The 20,033-nt window shown below is 33.5% G+C and overlaps 1 protein-coding gene across 1 annotated transcript in view; it reads right to left on the bottom strand.

The window, feature by feature from the left end:
• LRRIQ1 (leucine rich repeats and IQ motif containing 1) overlaps positions 1–20,033 on the bottom strand; it is a 180,109-nt gene that overhangs the window by 146,649 nt on the left and 13,427 nt on the right. Inside the window, exons 7-9 of the mRNA XM_061205523.1 lie at positions 15,541–17,175; positions 9,455–9,607; positions 6,979–7,129 (exon numbers count right to left, since the gene is read on the bottom strand). Of these exons, the coding sequence (XP_061061506.1) occupies positions 6,979–7,129; positions 9,455–9,607; positions 15,541–17,175 (1,939 nt within the window). The remainder of the gene's footprint in view (positions 1–6,978; positions 7,130–9,454; positions 9,608–15,540; positions 17,176–20,033) is intronic.

The following is a 20,033-nucleotide window of genomic DNA, read 5'->3' on the forward strand; positions in this document are numbered from 1 at the left end:
TTAATGAACACTGTGGCAACATTCATTTAAGAAAAGTTTTCTCCACATTACTTATATTAAAAAAAAGTCTTACCAATTTTGCCTGAAATTTACTCATGGGAAATTTCAGGCAAAAGAAAGCAAGAAATATAACGAAGATAACAAACCCTAAAATTTACACTGAAATCCACCCAAATTAAAGTGAGTTATAAAAGATAAAGATTCGTGTAACTTCAGGGAAAAAAACATTAAAAATTAAGAATTAAAAATTATAATAAAATCTCTTTTCCAATTAAAATAAATCCATCTTTAAAATCATCAACCTGAAGTGAATTTAAAGAGCTTAAAGCAATTATCTTGTGCGTTCAAAACATGCAAGAACAATGCCAGGTCAAGTAAAAATACTCTATAGTCAAAAACTTGCTGCCAAAATAGAACCAATTATAGAAAATAATATAAAAATGTACAAAGTATTCTTTAAATGACTACAAAATTTATATGACCATATACGCCCAATATAATAGTTTAGTTTTTGCTACATTTGACCAGAAAATAATCTGTACCTCAATATGTAATACATCTTAAGGATATCATTTTGAATTATATTTTAAATTAATATTTCAGTTATGATTAATAATAATAATTAAGACCATTTCTTTCTATAGTCACAGCACACAATATGTTTAAACATTAAAGAACTAACTTTGTAACTTTCAATTTATAGAATTAAATTTGAAACTATTACTTTAAAAGAGTATATTTCACATTGTGTTTCTATTTCTACAGTTAACCAGTTTAATTAGAATGGAAAACATTCAGCATAAATTATTTCAAATAAAGTGCCTTAAAGAGAGTGATAGAGTTGCTATTTTCAGTCCCTAAATGCAAAGAAAGTAAAAAATGTACACTAATGTTTTCTAATAAAAAGAGTAATTAGAGTTAACATTGCGAATTAACTACTGCAATAATATAGCTTAGTTAGAATTAGGAACAAATTAAACTCGAAACTACAAATGTAGAATATTTGGTATTGCTTCCAATTTTATTTCACCTCCTTAAGAAATATTATAGCATGGAATAGTGACTGATTAACTTATAAACACAAATCTATCTTTGTGCCCCTTCATAAGAGTTCTTAGCATCAATATATGATTGAAAGACAAAATCTATGCTTTTCACTTAACTCAACCAGAATCTCTGTAAGCAGTACCAGAAGATGAAAAACAGACTCCAACTGGTCTTCAGAAAATCTACTTTCCCATGTATACTCTTCTCACACTCAATAAATACAGTGTTTTCACTGTACCCAACAGACAGCAAAGATGTCTTTTACCTTGTTTGCTGAGAGTGTACTACATAGATACCTCAGGTACATCAATTAATAACATGGCAGTTTTCACATAAGTCTTGCAGATATACTATCCCAGGAAATCCACTGACTACAAAAAATCCCATACAGCACTGTTGGCAATGAAAATGAAGTGAATGGGAGTTCAAGCATTTCTTCTTACAAACAGCCTTTTCCTTTTTTTTCAAGCTTGCTTCAGTGAGTACCAATAAAGTAACATACATTATCAGTGCACTTGCCTTCATTCCAACAACAACAAAATTATTTCTGTATGTATTTTAAATTAAAATTTTAAATAAAAACTTTGTATCAAAAGTATCAGTATTTCCATATGGGAGAAGTCATGAGTGGTCCCAAAGCAGGCAGCACAGACACATAGACAAATAAACATATTAAAGAACATTATACATTACATTTTAGAAATTATGCCTTGAAATGTTTGCAAAACAAAAGCTTGCTTTGTGAAAACCACTATATTTTTCCCATATTAAAAAAAAAAAAAAATGGGGACTTCCCTGGTGGTGCAGTGGTTAAGAATCCACCTGCCAGGGCAGGGGACATGGGTTCGAGTCCTGGTCCGGGAAGATCCCACATGCCGCGGAGCAACTAAGCCTGTGCACCACAACTACTGAGCCTGTGCTCTAGAGCCTGCAAGACACAACTACTGAGCCCGTGTGCCACAGTTAATGAAGCCCGCGTGCCTAGAGCCCATGCTCCGCAACAAGAGAAGCCACCGCAATGAGAAACCCGCGCACCTGCAACAGAGTAGCCCCCGCTCACCGCAACGAGAGAAAGCCCGCGCACAGCAACGAAGACCCAACACAGCCAAAAATAAATAAATAAATAAATAAATTTATATTTTAAAAAAAGGGAGTTGATGGTGACTGATTAGATCCAATTCTCCCCAAACCTCCTCCAGAAATTCATAAAGTGCAACAAAGAAATCAAAATACCCACAACCTATCCTTCCATTGCAAATGGGAGGTAAAGAAATCACAAGCTAAATTTCTTTCTAAGTGGGGTAATAAGTATCCAGGATCAACACAATCCAGGCGGAATCGACACTCGTACAGAGGAAATCCTATAGAAACTGAACAGATAAGTAAAAACTGGAGGTGCCCCAGGGGTGGAAGGACCCATTTATTACCAACAAGGCCTCCCTCCAGAAAGAGAGAGCATCATCCTGAGTGGGATGACAGTACTGAGACCAAGTATATGAATTAAATTAATAAATGCAAATGGCCATGGTCTATATGAGAGAAAAACATTTAAGCTTGGATCAAAAACTAAAACCCAAATCCATGCTGTATACAAGTACATACCTAAAACAAAGTGATTCAGAAATGTTAAAAAGTTTTTTTAGATTAGGCAAATACAAACAAAATGAAACCATGTAAGACAAGGTAGAATTCAGTCACAAAAGCATTAAAGAGACAAAGAAGGGAACTTAAAATTTTCAAGGCTGAAATTTACAATAAAGATAACACAGTTAAGAATATCTGTATAACAGCATGGAGCAACATTCGTAATGCAGAAACAAAAGGATGTACACAAAGAAGTAGGCTGATTAAGAACAGATACACAGCTCGGTGCTTTGTGACCACGTAGAGGGGTGGGATAAGGAGGGTGGGAGGGAGGGAGACACAATAGGGAAGAGATATGGGAACATATGTGTATGTATAACTGATTCACTTTGTTATAAAGCAGAAACTAACACACCATTGTAAAGCAATTATACTCCAATAAAGATGTTAAAAAAAAAAAAAAAGAACAGATACATTCAATCTAGCTCAACTCCTTCAGTCCAAGGTAAATCAAGTACACATTTAAGACCTAAAATAAAAGATCACTAATGTAGATCTTAAAGATGAAAATATATACTTTATATTCCAACAAAAAACAACAACCTTCTTTTCAAATGCACATGAAACATTCCTGAAAATTAACCACATATTAGAAAACCACAAGTTTCAAAAAGCAGATATGGCACAAAAATAATTCTCTGACTATAATGCAATAAAACTAGAAAAAATAACAACAAAAATGGCCTTTCCATATGGAAATTTAAAATTTTAGGTAAAAGATAAAATACATCATATAATTGTAGAACAGAGGAAAATACCTATACCTTATTCAGAAGTTACAGAATAAGCAGTGCTCAGAGTAAAATGTATAGACTTAAGTACTTATGTCAACAAGAGTGAAAAATGATAAATAATTAAATTACAAATTTAACTTAAAAATAGAAAAGAACAACATAATAAACAGAAGAAAAGCAAAAAAAACAAAAAACAAAAAACTCTGCCATTAACATGTATTAATGGTAGGAGTGCAAAGTGGTACAACCCACATAAAGTGTGTCTGGCAGTATCTTCCTAGATTAAAGATGTCCTTTGCCCCCCCCCCCCAAAATATATATATATCAGGAAACTAACCTAAAGATATATCTGATAAAGTATGAAATGACAAAGGTATCGGGTTAGTCATGATGGCAGTGTGGAAGATTGTAAACCATCCATTGTCCATTAACCAGGGACCAGTGGAATAAACTCTAGTGCATACACACAACTGAATACTATGAAGCCATAGAAAAAGAAGGCTATGAACTCCATATATGTTGTAAAATGAAAAAGAGCAAGATAAAGAACAGTACTTAAAATATTCTATATTTTGTGAAAGAATTAGCATATATACATATATTTCTTAGATATATGTATATGTATGTATATTTACAAACACACATATATCATATATGTGATACACATGTATTATACACATATATACATAAATATCTGTATATAAAAGTAGATGGGATAACAGTGAAATGAAAAAGGATGAAAGCACAATCTCTTTGAGTCTTCTTAAATGTAGTCTGTAGAAACATATATCTGTCTTACATCTCAAAAATAAAACTGAATCAAAGGGAAAAGTGAACTAATTATATTTCAAATTCATAACATAATCACAAAGATAAAATACTTCAAGTGAGCACATCACTTTGGGGGACAAAGTGTAAGGGCCAAAAGAAATGCAAAAAAAAATCTCAAAATTAATTTAGAAGTTTTCTTCTAAATACTTCTAAAATGCTTCTAATACTGGCATTGTTGTTTTGAAACTATTTTATGGCTATTATAATCCATAGCAAATAGTTATGTTAGTTTGGGTATCAACCAAGGACTACAGTGGAAGAGAAAATAACACAACTATAAAGTTCAAAAAGTAAATTTGGAGATATCAATATTTGATATCTTCAATCAAATTCACAGGACTGGACAATTTGAGTATCAAGCAGTATAATAAGAAAAGAGACTGAAATATTCTATATTATAAAATTCTATGAGTTCATAAGAACACTAAGAAAGAGAGAAGAGCAGGGAGAGAGAGAAAAGTGCAAAAGCAAAACAAAATAAATTAAACAAAGAAAATTCATTTGACACCACTGAAAGTAATGACCTTACTGTAAAAGTCTATCAATATAAAGGTAGGCATTTATTCCTGTCTTTCCTCTACGAATGATTCCAAGGTAACCAAATAGTTATTAAATAAATGATTCCAGTTTTAAAAATGTGGAAGGAATGTTCAAATTAGAAAACTCATTTTTTGTATCCCCCACTGCATTAATTGATTCAGGCCACATTAATCAATGGATGAAAGCATTAGATAAAAGGTTCGTGGGAAACTTTATAATGGAACGTTTAGGCTATCACTCACATACCCAACATGCAACTGTAGCATCATTAAAAGCAAATAATCACTGTATGACTCCTGACGTAAGGCAATACGAAGCACAGAGCAACCCCTATGAAAAATTCCTGCCAAAAAAGACTAAATTTTAATTAACTCAAGCCTGTTGCACTAGCTTTCATTTACAGGACATGAAATATTTATAGGCATAGTGAAACAATTTTAATACACTAAAAGGAAGTAAATGGACAAACCCAAAATGTGGGACACTGTCTAGGACAATTAACATAGGTTTTGCAACAAATCAATGGCATGGAGGAAAAAAAGTGGAAGGACTACTACGGATTAGGTAGGACTTCAGACACCTATGTAAATGTAATATGTGGTCATTGTTTGTGTTATGATTCAAACAAACCCTGATAATTTTAAGAAAATAAGGAAATTTGGATTATGGATTATCAGTTGATAGAAGGAATCACTATTAATTTTATTAGGCAACACAATGCATTGTAGTTAAGTAAGAAAGGACCGTATTATTAAAAACCATCTCCTGAGGTATGAAAGGATGAAAATTTATGATTTGGGGATTTGTTTTAAAAAAGAAAAAATACAATAAAAAACAAAACAGTAATGATGGACCAAATGTTGAATATAGTATATGGAATCTCCATGTATTCATTTTGTAAATGTTTGAAATGTTCAACAATAAAAAAATGAAAGAAAAAACAAAATATTATATAGGCAAACAAATAAAATTAATATCAAGAAGGCGTAGGTAGAACCAGGCCTAAACACAGAAAGCAGGCTTACTTCTACTCCTCCACCTGTTCCCATCCCATTTCGTGATATTTCAGTCCAGATCACATTTCCTAACCACCATAGGATGGAGAAGGTGGAAAGAATGTACCTTCTGGGGGTCGAATAATTTAAGCCATTAGTAGTATACCAGAGTAATGTTTTTATCTAGTTCATTATTTTTGGCCAATCCTTGATTATTGATTAACCATCATTTAAGCCCTTATCAAGTCCCTTGAGAATCTCACAAGTTAAATTAAAAACAAACAAACAAACAGAATTTTAAGCCAGGTATTAAAAAACATGAGATTTTTATTTTAGACTTACCACACTGGAAATGTATAGAAGTGAGTTGAAGCTGAATTTCAGTGGGCAGAAGAGGGAAGTTGGGTAGTAAGAAGTGAGAGCAAGAACAGAACACTCTTTCACAAGACTTGACAACAAGAGGAAGAGAGATGAGGCAACGGACGGCAAGAAGAAGAATCTGACATGAGAAAGGTGATAAATGATGGAGGAAGGTACCAGAGGAGAATGACAGGTATATTTACGGAAAATAGAAGGGCTGGTCTTAAATAAGAAAAGACATTTTCATCACTGAATTTTATGGATTACAAAGAATAAGGATGGAAATGCTATTGATATATAGGTATACAGACAGACAGATGGAGGGACAAAGATGATTAGGGAGATTCAAACTGATAAACTCTTTCTTTTATGTGGTATTAGTAGCCTTACCTAAAGAAGGAAAGGTTAGTACAAGTGATGTATGTAGGTAAGGAGAGTAGTGTCATACAAGGAAACAGTTATGACAGTTGCTGAGAAGTATAGAAAGCATAGGGTCCATAACAATATGATGGCAACAAACTAGGGTATTATATTCTTCAGTAGAGTTCAGATCACTGTTGGTTATAAGAAAAGGAACAGGGAGGTGAATATACTAATTTAAGGAGCTACTAACAACCACCCATTTGCCAGTGGTGGGAGCATACTCCTTTTATATATATTAAAACTAATTTTGTTTCCTTCATAAATCTGGATAAAAGATTAAATAAGTATTGCTTGGATAAAATAAGCAAATTAGTGATGGTGGCCTATTCTCAAAAAAGAATAAATGAAACAAAATATTATAATGAGAAATAAATGTCAATATATTTAAATTCCACTGTTCTCACCAATTCGAGTGATTTTATTATGTGAAAGTTCAAGATTTTGGATATTAGTGCAGCCATCCAAACCATGAAAAGAAGTCAGTTGATTTTGATTAAGAAGAACAACACAGAGATTTTCCAAATTTTCACAGTTGATAGTCTCAATATTGTTTTCCTAAAACAAAGAACAAATGTAATTAGTTTTATTTCAATGGCTTATTAATGAAACATTTAAAGCTTGCAGAAAGAGGGAAGATGAGATATATGATCTTTAAATGAATATCTGAATCCCTAACTTTTAAGATAACTATGTAGAGTGTTATACTATCTAGAAGAAAATACTAAGTAACCAAATAAATGATTTTGTATTTATTAATAATCTTTTAAAATATAGAAAACACAGAGGATCATATAACAAAATATTTCAAACTATCTAAATGAACAAGAGTGAACATTTGGTCATAGTTGCTAAAAAACTTATTGTAAAGAAACCAAACATGGAAAAATTTGAAATCTCCCCATTTCCCTTCCTCAGTCCCTTTTGCTATCTTTCCCTCCAAAGAACACCAATACCATGAATTAGGTATATATCTCATGTATAGATTTATACTTTCACTAAACATACACATCTCTGCAATACATAATATTGGTCTCAATGTCAAGATCATATGTCACAGATGCAACAGCAATTCTCTTCTTTTAAGATTTCAGAAAGATAAATGGGCTTCTAAGAATCTTAATGGTGTAGTCCTACAACATCCTTCTCAAAAATATGAATATAGCCTTTGTCTAATGGAGTAAACTTAATAAGAAGCATAGGGAACACAAAGTTTGAAAAGAAAATCATATTGGTGGAAGCATGGTCAGTTTGAATTGAAAATAATATAATCTAAAATAAAAATAAAACTCTAGCACACCACCCCCCCCCCCAATCTTCTACGAGAAAGAAACATTGAGAAAAATTCTCAGCTGCAAAACAGGGCACTTCTTATGGAAAAGAAAGTATGCCTTTGGGGATTCCCTGGTGGTGCAGTGGTTAAGAATCCACCTGCCAATGCAGGGGACATGGGTTCGAGCCCTGGTCCGGGAAGATCCCACATGCCACAGAGCAACTAAGCCCGTGCACCACAAGTACTGAGCCTGTGCTCTAGAGCCCGCGAGCCACAACTTCTGAGCCTGTGTGTTGCAACTACTGAAGCCCACGCACCTAGAGCCCGTGCTCCACAACGAGAAGCCACTGCAATGAGAAGCCCACACACCACAATGAAGAGTAGCCCCTGCTCGCCACAACTAGAGAAAGCCCACGTGCAGCAATGAAGAACCAACGCAGCCAAAAATAAATAAATAAATAAATAAATAAATGGGGGGAAAAAAAAAGAAAGTATGTCTTGAGAATGGAGTTAAAAGCCTAGTGGGCAGAACCAAGAGTCACAGAGACCCATTCCCATGGAGCAGAACCAAGTCCTTATTAATAACTGATGGTAGTTTCTTAGCTATGGACCAGGGACTGCCATGAGCTTCTTGTTTTCTCCCATATTGAACGGTAACAACTCCCGTAATTAATCAAGTCCTGTCTCACCACTGTATGTGGGTGTGGTGGAGGGAGGGAAGACAACTTTTCCCTTAACTTCATAGATCTCTGAGTTGAAAGAACTTTCTCTAATCAGATCATCTCCACTTGGATCTGATTTAGATGAGAAGATTCTGTGCTCAAGTCTGAGTCTGATGCCATGAGTTAATGAGACTTTGGGGTCTTTGGGACATGAGTCCTTTTGCATGCGGAAAGGATGTGACTCATTAGGAGCCAGGGGGCAGACTGCAGGAGATTGTTACTTTGTAAGCAGTTCCAATAAACCTCACAACCCAATATTCACACATCCACATAGTCCCCTCCCACATGAACTGAAAGCTCAGCCAACAGAACACAAGCTAGCATGATGCCAGCAGATGCTTGATAAGCACTTCATATTGAAGCTTGTCTTTTTGGAAAGCTCACCCTTTTAAGATTCCCAAGAAAGCACAGAGAGAGAGAGAGAGAGAAATTCCAAACTCCCAAGGCACCAGACATGTAAAAGAAGGCATTTTGGACATTCCAGCCCCAGCTGCAAATTATATAAGAGACCCAGGCAACACGGTATGAAGCAGATGAAATGCCCAGATAAGTCTGGCCTCAATTCATGGCCCACAGAACTGTGAGCAAATAAAGTGGTTGCTGTTTTTAATTAACTAAATAATGTGGTCATTTGTTATGCAGCAAAAGGTAACAAAACAATAACTATATCATCTGCAAATAGAGATAATTTCCAGGTCATACCATCTAATCACCTTCCCTGTATGGTTCTCACAAATTCTGGCCCTTGATCTCTTTTAGACCCTGAGTTATAGGTTACTTTAGTAAATGTTTCTTCAAAATTGTCATTTCTTAAAATGTACACCTGAATTACACCTTACTCCACTTTGTATTTTATTATAAAATAAATATTGAGAACATAGGACATACCTGTGCATCAATGTACTTTAACTTTTTGCAGTTACTCAGGCTGTGCAAAGAGGTTAATCCACAGCGCCGAAGAGACAGAAACTGAAGATTTGTACACTCTGCCAGTGTGGAGAGACTACAACCTGGCAAATCTTGAAATGTTACTGTTGTAACCTGGAGAATTCAAGAAAATTGGAACACATAACATTATCTAACTATAATGAATATAAACTATACTAGCCTTGCAAAATTGCTTTAAAAACTTCATCTAAAAAAAGTAATGCTATATATTGAAACCTACATTTATTAACAACTCAATTTCATTTAAGCTATCTGGCCATTTTGCCAATTTTGTTCCCCTCATAGAAAGACAAAATAATGCAGTCATTCATGACCAATTCAAGTTCAAAACTAATATGTATAGAAGCAATAATAATGTAATCATTTATTAGTTCACTCCCTGATTTTTCACCAAATTCATTTTCCTTGTTTTTCATGTCCCTTGGCATTATTTTCAGGATTGCACTATATAAATGTTTACGATCTGTGTTTGACAGTATCTTAGGGATACCTGGATAGTACCAGAAGCCACAACAGGTCAGGGGATAGATTTTATATCCAACCTGCCATGCTTCAACTAGAATACCTTAGCTATCTTCCAAAAAAGAAGCAAGTTTAACTGAGAAGAGATATTATAGAACCTGTAATAAGTAGAAGCATGCAATAATAATTGAACCATGCAATAAAAACAGCATTCTATTGTGTCTTCTGTATTATAAAGGTATGAATCATTCCGTACTACTGAATAATGTAATATACCCAGCGCATATAGAATCTGCAGTATAAAAAATTATGAATAGTTCTTAACATACATTTACAACATTTCTTATTATTGAGATATTACTGTGGACTCAATACTTCCTTTTTTCCTAAGGCACTTTTCTCTCTAATAAGTCTTTTCAACTAAAGAAAATTCAATATCAAAGAATGTATTCAACTTTATGGTATGCATATTAAGGACTACACTTAAGAGTTCTACAAGAATATGTCAGATAGAAATACTTTGAGATTACTGAAAAGCACTCCACTTATTAAACTCAAGAGCTCTCACCTAAGTAAAATTGGCACAGTAATAATGTAATAATATGTTGGTTCTTCACCATAATTGAGTCCGTGCACTGAAATAACTATATAAGCTAAATTGCTTTATAGTAAAAATACTTTCATACTGCCACGTCACAAGTCCTAAGGCCAGGTTTCCCATGTACTGAATAACAATTCTAAAATGATTAGCTTTATAATATATATCATACTAGTGTATGTCTTACTCAAAAGAAATTTTTAAATGTTTTATTGAAATTGAAAGCATTATTACTTCAAAAAACCTGGAAAAAGTATAAAATTCTTAAGTGCAGTAACTCCTCTTCATGTGAAATATTTCCTGTGCATTAAAGTTTTACATTTACATATTTATGTAAGTAAATGGGAAGACCATATGTTCATGGAGATAGAAGGGATTAGTCTACTCCTTGCTTTAAGTAGCAAAAGCAATAACTGATTATTTTTAAAACTTTGGGTGAATAAAAGTTTCTAGTTTCATAATGATTTTAGGCATTTCTCAATTATAATGTAAAACAACTTTTGAAACAAATTTCTTTTTTATAATTTTTCAGAAAGAAAAATATTAATCTACTTGTGTCAGGATAACTGCTGTGTAATGCCCACTTAATTTGTCCACAAGAGATACTATAAATTCTGTAACTGGAAAACTGGCTCTATACTAAAAAACTGAACACATTATTTAGAACTGAGCACTTAAAAACTGAAAACCCTACAGCTGCAGCTTTATAGTAACAAATGCTGCTCTACCTTATAATTTATATTATCCTGCCTGATTTAATAATATGCTGCTTACAATCAACTATATAAGCACAATTAAGTTCTAGTTATGATGTGGCAACCTCTCTAATTTAATTACAGTACAGGAGTGACACTTGCTGCAGTATCCTTGTTGATGGTGTCTACTTGTGAATATGAGGTGTTTCATGGTACTTCCTCCTCCCTTTTATTAAACATTTAAAATTTTTCCTTATGATATAGCAATTTATTATCTACTGCACTCTAGTTTTTTCCAAACATATGAGATCAAATAAACTTTTACATTAATCATTTTGATACATGCATGACAATAATCACATAAATAGAACTGCCTTATGCTCTAAAAATTAAGGTCAAATAGAATTAGTACTCACAGGTGTTCATTACTGCATGGTCAGCCTGATAAAAGAGCAACTGGGGCATAGTGGATGGTCGCTAAATTCTTCTTAAATAACTAAACGAGTAAACTGTTTTAGCCCTATGGTAAAACTAAAATATAGCATTCATAGTTTCATTCCCTTACAAAGGGTAATATAAAAATATTTGGAAGATTAATATTTTTGGGCTCTCATGACTTGAAAATGAACTACTCCATCTATAGAAAACCTATGACTCATTCATTATATTTTGATAAAAGATCACAAATCAGTTTTCCACTTAATCATCTATATTTCCCCAAATCCTTGACAGTTTTGGTAAATAAAATGACCTAAAATAGCTACAGATTTTTTATAGAGTTCACTCTCAGTTACTCTTGAGTCCAACCAAAGCAGTGTCAGTCATCTATGGTAAACTGTAATTACAAAAGTAACGAAAGCAATGACTGTTTTGCTTTATGTTCAGTGCCACAATCTCAAATCTATTCAACCTGGAGAAATAATATTGTTCAAAAAATCAGCGGCAAAGAGACTGAATCTGAGGTATGATTAGTGGCTTAAATGAATGAGAATATAACTTCAAGTAAATCATGTGCCATCACAACACCAGTTAATTACAATTTGCCTTGAATGAAGTGAGACATTCAGCCCCTAAAATGTTATCATCCATGCCATGTTTTAAAGCCATAGCAAAAAATCCTTAAGCTAGTACCCTTCTTTTGTGGTTGCTATTTAAGGCAAGTTACCATTAGTAGCAAAATGCCCCAAATGAAAGAAAAATGAATTAGTTAAAGCATTCAACTAGGAAAAAGAAAACTATGTTAGTTGTCAATAATCACTTCTCTTCAATCATATCCTTTATCATATCCAGATGATCCAGCATTTTCAATGTTATAACGTATTTGATGAAAGAGGCTATTAAGCAGCCCTCAAAAATCCATTTGCCTTTCTCTTCAGATGTTTGAGATCCACATTTGACAATGACTATCATATATGTTAGGAGCATAAGACCAGATTCTCCACATACGGTATTTTAAAAAGTCAACCAAAAAAAAAAAAAAAAAAAAAAGTCAACAATCCTATAAAGTAGGTATTGCTCTTCCCGTTTATAGAAGACAAAACTGAGGCTCAGAAAGGGAAAGGTCAAGCACCTTGCACAAGGTGACACAGCCAGTAAATGGCAGAAATAAAATTAGAACCCAGATCTTATTTGATACAGGGATTGTTAGCACTTTATTAAATTACACTCAAGTAATTTTTGTATTAATTTCATTTTTAATCAGTACAACCTAGCTAAATTGTGCCGCTGATAATAATATGGAGATAAGATTAACATTCAGTTGGACTTCTTTTTCCATCCATTCATCCATCCTCCCATTCATCCATCTCACAGTCAAGTAATGAAAACCACTATTTGTCTGGCAATAAATAAAGAAGTACGGACAAGAGGCAGACCTGAATCATGTCCTGAAGGCTCAAAGTGACAGAGTAACATAAGCAAAATGAATTGATTACTGGGTGAAATTCCAGAAGAATAAATTTTTCTCTTCTAAAGGTTTACTCCAGAAGGACTTTACAAAGGTGGCAGATAATGACAAAGACGTGAAGCTAAGAGACTAGAAAATCAAAGTAAGAAAGTGAGTTCATGGGTCAGTAGCAGTGGTGAATGAAGATACCACAATAAAAACCACCTCGCAAACAGTCATTACAAGATGGTTTTTATAACACTTCAGCACTTAATATGGCACATTCACTTATATTTTCATGTTTATACTGTATATTTGATGCTTCAAAGAAAAATTAAATGTTTGAAATAGTTGTCTGAGTACTAGTCAAAGGATTACAGGGTCCTTTAGAACACTGCTGCTCAAATTAGTCCATGAACCAGCACCAACAGCATCACCCGGGGGCACTGTAAAAATGCAGTACGCTGCAGTTGATCACCAGACCTAAAGAATCCGAATCAACATTTTAACAAATCCCCAGGTGATCTGTATACACATTACAGTTTGCAAGGTCTTGCTCTAACAAGTATAAGAAAAGGCTAATCCTCACTTTATGTAAATTGACAAGAGTTCCATACAAGGAACAGAGTGGGCAGAAGAAGAAACACCAAGGAGAAAGAAGTTCATGCATCTTAACTTCCTCAGCGCTCCTCTCACTGGACAAAACAGAGAACCACAACGCAAGAGAAGAGCACTACTGGTTTCTCTAACTATTGAAACAAATACTGTAGGCAAGAAGCTGTCACTCATGCTTAGCCCAAATAGATATTCATGAAGAAAATTACTTTAAATAAAATAAAAGAGTTAGTATATAAGGTCATCCATTCAGAAAGCCTGCAGCAACATCTTAGGTAAAGTAGGAAAAGAATGATTCCAGAGATAACATGGCCAAAGAAAAAAAATGTAGTAGAAGAGCTATTGAGAGATTTTATATGTAACTCTATAGGTCTGATAGATATGAAAACTACATTGCCTAGGAAAAAAAAATACACTTCAAAGTAGTTCTTGTTCTTTATACTGCTCTTTCACATCCCAGAGATCTCTTTAAATCCTACCTTCTTGTTATTCTCTCACAGAATACCCTGAAATCTTATAGCAAATGTCAAAATCTGCAGTAATGTATTTATGTGTATTTTTTTGTTTAATGCCTTTTTGTCTACCAAAGTCAGATCCATAAGGGCAAAGACTAGGGTTTGTTTCTGTCCCTTTAATCTAACAATAAATATGGATGATCATATTAGACAGATGAATATTTGCTAAGTGAATGAATCAAATAATGCATATGTATTAATAAGAATGTTTCCTTTTCTAGGCACCTACCTATATCAAGAAACTAAATAAGTTTTATAAATACATTTGAGTTTCAGGCCCCAGATAAACATATGTATTTTAATCTTAAATCCTTTCTAGAACTTCACTATTTGAAATATTCTTCCCTGTTTTTCTACACATTTGTTAGTCTCTGTCTTATTTCTGATTGAAACTCTGTTTCCATAAACACAGAAAATCAGTAGCATTTGGTGACAACGACTTTAAATTTCAGGCATAGATGTACCATGTTTATATAGCAAGTGACTAAATAACTGTTTCTATATAGAAATTCTAGAGTCTTCCATTGTTGTAAGCCCTTCTTTCACAGCACTTGTGAAATCCACTTCAAGGAAATCCACTTCCTTCCGAAAGGAGCCACTAGGTGGTGTTGTGGCCCAGGACTAAAGCAAACTAACTCCTGAGTATCAAGCTAGGAGTTTCCTATTCTAATTCAGCTCTACATTCCCAGATGCCTCCATTCTTGGAAGCCTAGTAATGGCTATAGGGCCCTTGAACACAGGTTTCAAGACAAATCAAAGCTCTTCATAGTGCTTCACTGAAGGAGAAGATGACCTGAATACTTTTAATTGAGGAGATCTTTTAAGTGCAACCTCTCTCAAATAGGAGAAATATTTCATTAGCAACTTCACTGATTAAGAGACAGAATTCTTGGATACAAAAAAAAGCAGACTCCAAGAAATAGAGAACAAACTAGTGGTAACCAGTGGGGAGAGGGAAAGGGGGAGAAGCAATATAGGGGTAGGGGATTAAGAGGTACAAACTATTATGTATAAAGTAAGCTACAAGGATATGCTGTACAACACAGGGAATATAACCAATATTTTATAATAACTATAAATGGGGTATAACCTTTAAAAATTATGAATCACTATATTGTACACCTGTAACCTATATATTGTACATCAACTATGCTTCAATTAAATAAATAAATAAAATACGCCTTCTATTAAGATGTTTAAAGTTTCATTTTAGTGAACCAATCACAATTCAATATGAAAAAAGTATTATAAAATACCTGCTGTAAAGTATTCCAAGGGCCACACTGAAGAATTTCTAGTGTACTCAAAGGGGGCATCACGTTGACTGGGCATTTTACAAGTCTCTTTCTCCTAACAATTGTCTTCTGTTGATTTTGCTTGAAAATTTCAAACCAGGGTTTAAATGATTTTATCCAAGCAAGCCTCTTTTCTTCAATAGAAAATATAAGTGTTGGCTCCGGTACAGAGCAGGTCACTATATTTTCACATTCAGTTCTATTTTCATGACATTCTTCTGGAATTTCTTTAATCTGAGACTTCAGAGAGTTTACTTCTTTAAAAACCAAAGAGTTTTTTGCAGTATTGCCACCCAAATCTTCACAAGGAGCATCTCTACCTAAAATATAATTTTGCTTGTTTATTTTGCCTTCTACATTTATCATAGCATCATTGGTGTTAAAAACCAAGTCACTATTCAGAGCACTGCCTTTTGGGTTCTCCTCAGTTTCTTTAGATTTTAAATCAATTTCTTTTTCTTGTAGTGTTATATTTTCCCCTATATCTTCAGGATTTTCTAACTTTAGTGGTAGTGGTTTTTGTTTTATTGCAATCACTGATATTTTCTTCATATTATTGTCTTCATATAATGTTCCATTTTGTTCTGATATCTCTTCTTTTTCTACTTGTATCTTATTCTGTTGATTATCATCGATTATTTTCTGTGCTTCATTGTTTACCTCATTAATTTCTTGATTATGTCCTAATATTATTATTTGGGTTTCTTGTCTCATAATCTCATTTATGGAAGGTTTCATGACTTCTTTTTGTGTTTGAGAGTTTAATTCTTGCAGTTGAAACTGTTCTTTCACATTTTCTTTTAGATCTAGGTTTTCCAATTGAGTTTTTTGGTCTATGTTTTCATAATTCCTTGCTTTTTTGACCGATTCTTCTGAACATTGTTTTGCTAGGTTTTCATTTTTTTCTTCCATTTTAAATACTGGCAAAATTGCTTGGCTTGATATAGATTCTTTTAATTGCACTTGTATTGATTCTTTCAATACAAGCTGTCTATCTACATTTTCTCTCTTATTCGATTCTTCAACTGGCAAAGGGGGAGCACCTTTCCACTTCTTTGACTTTTCATCCCCTAGTCTTTTGGCTACATCATCCTTATTCTTTGATCTATCTTCGACAGTTACATATCTGGCATTATAATCTCCGTTTTTTAATGCTCTACTTATTATTAGCTGTTTTCTTGCAGCTTCTCTTAATCTCAATTTTTCCTTCTTTAGTAGTTGCTCTCTTTCTTGTCTCAGGATGTTCTTTTTTTCTTCATATTCTTTTTCTCTCCTTTTCCTTCCCTCTTGCTTCTGCTTTTTTATCTCTTCTTCTATTCTTTGTTCCTCCTCTAATCTTTTTCGTTTTTCTTCTTCCATTTGTCGTATTTTTGCTTCCTTTTCCTTCCACTCTTGAGCTTTCCTTTTCTTACTTTCTATTTGTTCCTTTATGATTGGGCCATATTTTTGGTAGGCCACAAATGCTTTATATTTAGTTTGAATTTTTACAGCTGCATTATGCTGCAGTTTTAACAAACGCATTTTTTCTTTTTCCTGTAGGTCTTTAAATTTTGTTCTTTCTTCTTCCATTTGTAAATGCAAGTTTCTAATAAATTCCTAAAAGAAAGTAAGATAAATAGTAGTCAGCATAAATTAAATGTGAGATGTTACTAAAGTATCATCCAAAATATAGATTGAGAACAAATACTAAAACTGAAATCATAGTAAAGTCAATATAAAATTTACTTAGAGCAACTAAAGTAATTTATTTTAAAGGGTATATTAATTTTTTAAATATTTAGGAGCTTCTATCAAGTTAGTAAGTTGATACTGTAATATTATGGCTATACTAAGCCACCCAGACACAGATTGAGGAATTCCTTGAAGATAGAAAGCTTATGAAATCAGAATGACACAGAGAAAAAGAAAGAAAAGCCTCAAGCTAAAATCTGTGTAGGAGAAAAGGACTTCAGACTTTCTGAGATGGGAGTTCTGATGAAGGAACTAGCACAGGGATTGCAGAAGTGGGGAATTATTTTGTGACTTATAATACCAGGAAGGTGAGGTAGTACATACAAATAAGCCTAGTTACACATCTTATCCTTTCTCAACTATTAAGAGAGTTGATAAACACATTTTGCATTAAGTGAAATAATCTGGAGGTAGGTGAGAAAATATCATTGTCACTAATGTTCTAAAACAAAAGTAAACAGATCAACAAAATTTGGCAAATATTTGAGAAAAACTAACACAAAAGATGTGAGGCAATAAAAATGCTTCAATAAGAAGATGGAAGAACCAATTTCTGAGAAAAGAGCTATTTAAGTAAAAATTAAAATAAAGATATTTTTGAGAAAAAAATGTGTAAACAAGAATAACCTCATATAAAAATGAAATGCAAGTCCTCAAATAAAAATATATGACTCACTCAAATAAAAAAATCAATATAAAATTGCTGAACAGCTGATTGCCTAAACAAAAACTTCAAAATTAGGTGTTTCCCAAAACAACATATAAAACACAAAGCTATGAAATATATGTCAGAGATGTTCAGGTGTAAAGAGGATCAACACAGAAACCTCAGCATATGACTAATAGGAGTTCCAAAATGAAGAACTGAGAAAAACCAAAGGGAAGAGAATCATAGAAAAATGTTTTCTAAACCAAAAAAAAAAAAACGGCCGTTAAGATACAGAGTTAACTTTACACACACACACACACACACAATGATGCACTCATATACTAGATACTAGCAATATTTCAGAACCCTAAGGAATATAAGCTCCGTGAAGGCAAGGATAATTTTCTGTTTTATTCACCGTTGTATCTTGAGTACTTACAGAAGTGCCTGGACACAGTAGAAAACCAGCAAATATGTGTGGATGAATGTAAAAAGTGAAAAATCCCAAAGCTTCAAAAGAATGTAATGAATGAGTATCAAATTTGCAATCATAGACGGCATGTGAAAAAATAAATATGCAATGGAGTTATATCTTTAAATTGTTAAAACTAAATGGTAATAAACCTGCATTTTGTGTCCAGGAAAACTAATCATTCAGTTTTAAAAGCAAAATAAATGCATTTTCAATTGTGCAGAGATTGAGAAAATTTGCTGTCCAAAAGTATATTTTTGACAAGTATTTAGCTATATACTCCAGGAAGGGAAAACTGAGTCCATAAAGCAGAGGAAGACTGGATTCAAAGAACACTAATGATCAAAGAAACCCTTAACGCTTAGCACTTAAATTTTTTATTCTGTCTTCTTCTTTCCATCATTTCACTTAAGGAGTCAGCTGTCAGCTTACTGCTGCTCCTTTTTAGGTAATGTGTCTTTTTTTCTGGCTGCTTTTAAGATTTTTCCCTCGTCTTGAATTTCAATACTATTAAATTCCCAGGTGTGATTTTCTCTGTATTGATTCTACTTGGAGATCTTTAATCATCTTCAAATGTTCAGACTGATTTTTCTAAAACAATTTGAAACCATTTCAACTATTATCTCTTTACACATAGGTTCTGCCCCATTCTCTCCACTCCTTCCAAGATTACTATTATACATATTTTTTATATTTTCATTATGTATCACATATTTCTTGTGTACTTTTCTGCTTTTCCCATTTTTTTTTTTTTTTTTGCCCTCTCTGTGCTTAAATTTGGGTATTTTCTATTGACTTCCCTTCAGCTTCATTAATGTTCTCACCTGCTGTGTCAAATCTACTGTCAAACTTATCCATTGAAATTTTATTTTTATACACTGAACTATTCAACTCTAGAATACATACTTGGTATTTCATTAAAGATTCTAATTTTCTTTTCATATCACCTGTTTAATTATTTTGCTACTGCATGATAGTTATAGGTTGTTTTTTTTTTAACATCTTTATTGGAGTATAATTGCTTTACAATGGTGTGTTAGTTTATGCTTTATAACAAAGTGAATCAGTTATACATATACATATATCCCCATATCTCTTCCCTCTTGCGTCTCCCTCCCTCCCACCCTCGCTATCCCACCCCCTAGGTGGTCACAAAGCACCGAGCTGATCTCCCTGTGCTATGCGGCTGCTTCCCACTAGCTATCAGTTTTACATTTGGTAGTGTATATATATATATGTCCATGCCACTCTTTCACTTTGTCCCAGCTTACCCTTCCCCCTCCCCGTGTCCTCAAGTCCATTTTCTAGTAGGTCTGCATCTTTATTCCCATCTTGCCCCTAGGTTCTTCATGACCATTTTTTTTTTTAGATTCCATATATACGTGTTAGCATACGGTATTTGTTTTTCTCTTTCTGACTTACTTCACTCTGTATGACAGACTCTAGGTCCATCCACCTCACTACAAATAACTCAGTTTCGTTTCTTTTTATGGCTGAGTAATATTCCATTGCATATATGTGCCACATCTTCTTTATCCATTCATCTGTTGATGGACACTTAGGTTGCTTCCATGTCCTGGCTATTGTAAATAGAGCTGCAGT

Source organism: Eubalaena glacialis, chromosome 11, assembly GCF_028564815.1.
Source record: "Eubalaena glacialis isolate mEubGla1 chromosome 11, mEubGla1.1.hap2.+ XY, whole genome shotgun sequence".
Taxonomy (NCBI): domain Eukaryota; kingdom Metazoa; phylum Chordata; class Mammalia; order Artiodactyla; family Balaenidae; genus Eubalaena; species Eubalaena glacialis.